At 33.6% G+C, this 3519-nt stretch overlaps 1 protein-coding gene across 1 annotated transcript; it reads left to right on the forward strand.

Annotated features, from left to right (window-relative positions):
- Window positions 1–477: 477 nt before the first annotated feature.
- On the forward strand, window positions 478–978 carry LOC138884071 (uncharacterized). The gene has a single exon (XM_070164813.1). The coding sequence runs from the start codon at window positions 478–480 to the stop codon at window positions 976–978; it is 501 nt and encodes a 166-aa protein (XP_070020914.1).
- Window positions 979–3519: the final 2541 nt, after the last annotated feature.

Consider the following 3519-nt stretch of genomic DNA (forward strand, 5'->3'; position numbering starts at 1 on the left):
TGCCTATGAGAAACTATAATAGAATGAATTTGGTCACACCAATAATTCCAAGAGCGAAAATATTATTGCCTGTAGACTTGTATAAAATTTTTATTTCATCCTTTCCTGTTCATAAGCAGCAATTAATGTGACAATATGTATTTAAATTTGTATAATAATAGTCTATATCTGACTAACTTGTATGAATTTAACAATTCAATATTTTATGTTATTGAATAATTCTGTATTTGTCATATAAGTTTATTGTTCTTGAATTTATGTGTTTTTAAGATAAACTTACTTAGATAATTAATTATGTTGGGTGTACTACATATGAGAATTCAGAGGATGATTGGGAACTTAGTGAACTTTCGATTCTGAATCTAATGTGAAGTAAATGATAACATGGTTAATAATTATGTATATGAATAAAGATTTTTTATTTATTTATAAAGGTACATAGTTGTCTCACAATAGTGTATGCTTGTTTAAATCAGTATGTCTACTGCTGCGAAAACTATTATCGCTGAGCTTAACAAGGGAGATAAGCTAAATGGCGATAATTATGAGATCTGGAGCATGAAAATTCAGTATGCCCCGGAAGAGAAAGAGGCTCTTAATGTGTCTATAATGCCTCCTGAAAGTGGCAACACACCTCAACATGATAGAGATCTTGAGGCATATCAAGCTTGGAAAAAGAAAAATTCTCTTGCTCGCATAATGTTGTTGAGCAGTATGGATGATGATATCATGAGAGAATTTCGCCAGTATGACAATGTTAAGGACATGTGGTCTGCATTGAAAGAAAAATTTGGTCACACTTCTGTTGCTAAGCTGAGGGCACTTACTATTAAGTTTGACACTTATAAGAAACGTCCTGATCATACCATGCGTAAACATCTCCGCCATATGTCAAATATGGTAAATGAACTAAAAGATGCCGGTCATGTGTTGACCGAAGAGCAACAAGTCCAAACTGTGATTCGATCCTTACCATAAAGTTGGGAAAATATGAAGATGCACTTGACCCATAACATTAGCATCAAAACTATGGAAGATGCTAAGCATCATTTGGAACTCGAGGAAGAGCGCCTCGGAGTGGACAAAGCTACTACAAGTGCATATGTGGCAAGTTCTGATCCAAATTCTGGAAAAGGCAAAAAATGCAAGTTTTGTGGATTTTTCTGAAAGAAGGGGAAGGGACAAGCCTGGAAGAAGCCCAAGACTAATCAACAAGGGAATAATGATGTTTCAGTTCCCAAACTAAAGAAGAAACTAAATATGGCAAAGTTGAAATGCCACAACTGTAAGTAACAAGGGACATTTTGCTCGTGATTGTCCTAGGCCTAAAAAGGTACATAACTTATTTCGAATTTACATAGTGATGTAAATGTTTCTTGTTCTATTTATCTAACTGAATCACATCCTGTGTGGATTGTAGACTCAGGAGCCACCGACCATGTAGCAACAGAAAGAGATGCTTTCGTGGAATTTTGGCGAATTCCAAAAGGAGCAAAATGGATTTATATAGGAAATAACTCCAAAGCGGAGGTTAAAGGGATTAGTACCTGCAAACTTGATATGCGTGGTGGCCGAGCTCTATTTCTACATGAAGTACTATTTGCTCCATCAATTCGTCGAAATTTGGTTTCAGTTACTGTGTTGATTAGTTTAGGATTTTATTTAGTCTTTCATGAACATGGTCTTGATTTGTATTTGTCCAAGACAAAATATGAAACTGGTTATTTAAGTAATGGTTTTATTGTAATGGATATTGTTCCTAGTCTTAATAATAATAATACTAGTTTTTTCTTATTTACGCCAACTTTTATATGTGAAAATGATGTAAATATATGGCATGCTAGGCTTGGCCATATTGGTCAGCAAAGAATGAATCGTTTAGCCAAAGAAGGTCTTCTTGGATCTATAAATAAAGTAGATTTGCCTACTTGCGAGTATTGCCTAACTGGAAAATCTGCAAGAAAATCATTTGGAAAAGGTACTAGAGCCGAAACTCCATTGCAGTTAATTTATTCTGACATTTGTGGTCCAATGAATGTAAGGGCAAGGCACGATGCTATTTATTTTACCACATTTATCGATGATTTTACTCGATATGGTTATGTCTATTTAATTTCTCATAAATCTGAAGCTTTGGGTTGCTTCGTCAAGTTTATGAACTTGGTTGAGAATCAACTAGATAGAAAAATCAAACCTTTAAGAACCGATCGAGGAAGAGAATACTTGTCTGATGAGTTCAAACAATTGTGTGATGCTTCGTCAAGTTTATGAACTTTGTTGAGAATCAACTAGATAGAAAAATCAAACCTTTAAGAACCGACCGAGGAAGAGAATACTTGTCTGATGAGTTCAAATTATTGTATGATGAAAAGGGAATTCAAAGGCAATTAACTATTCCCTACACTCCATAACAAAATGATGTTGCGGAACAACAAAATAGAACCTTGTTAGAATGATTAGGTCAATGATGGCACAAGCAAAATTGCCTATCACCTATTGGGGCGATGCTTTGCTCACTGCTGCATTTGTACTTAATCATGTCCCTTCTAAGTCAGTTACATCCACGCCATATGAGTTATGGACTAATCGAAAACCCGATTTGAGCATTTTAAAGCCTTGTGGTTGTGCTGCTTTTATTCATAATCCTTTTTCTTCATATGGAAAATTAGGTCCAAGGGGAAGAAAATGTATCTTTATACGATGCTCTGAACAGTCGAAGGGTTATGTGTTCATAGGTGAATAAGATAGCGGCAAGGTGACTGAACTTGAATTACGTGATGTTACATTTTTAGAGAATGACTTTCCTAAGCAGGGTGATATAGGTCATGACTTGTCTCTTTATGAAACTACAGACCAGATAGCTTCCGTGGTAAACACTTAAATAATTTTGGATGAGAGTCACTCTAATGATAATGAATATGTTCCAATTACTACTAATACACCATCAGAAGTGACTTTGATATTGCTGGTCTCAGTGGGAGTAACTTACTAATTGATAGATCAATTTATCAATCTCAACCTCGACGAATGAGTCGTCAACATATTCCCCATCGTCGATTTGATATCGAAGGGGAAGCATCTATAGTTACTCCACAAGACGAAGAAGAGCATTTTAACCACAATAGGTTATATGTGCATTTCATAGGTGAATTTTACTATTTCAATGACAAAAATAAGAGTTGCTCAAACAATATCAAGTTATGAAAATTCAATTTTAACTATAAAAGGTAGATTTTTCCAAAATAACAAAAAATATATTAATTATATATAAATTGAAATATTAATAAACTTTAAATATGAAAAAGTCAATTTTAATAGATCATTTGTATGCACACTTGTAGCCTCAAAACTTGTCAATTTATTTTTTATTTATCAACTCATATTTTATTTTATTGCAACTTGTTATTTTTGGACGTTAATTATATATATTTGGTGTAAAATTCAAAATATATTAATATTTGTAGAGAATTTATGTATGTCCGGTACTTAACTATTTTTTATATAAGTACTTAGTGTAAA

This window comes from Nicotiana sylvestris, chromosome 12 (genome assembly GCF_000393655.2).
Source record: "Nicotiana sylvestris chromosome 12, ASM39365v2, whole genome shotgun sequence".
NCBI classification, from domain to species: domain Eukaryota; kingdom Viridiplantae; phylum Streptophyta; class Magnoliopsida; order Solanales; family Solanaceae; genus Nicotiana; species Nicotiana sylvestris.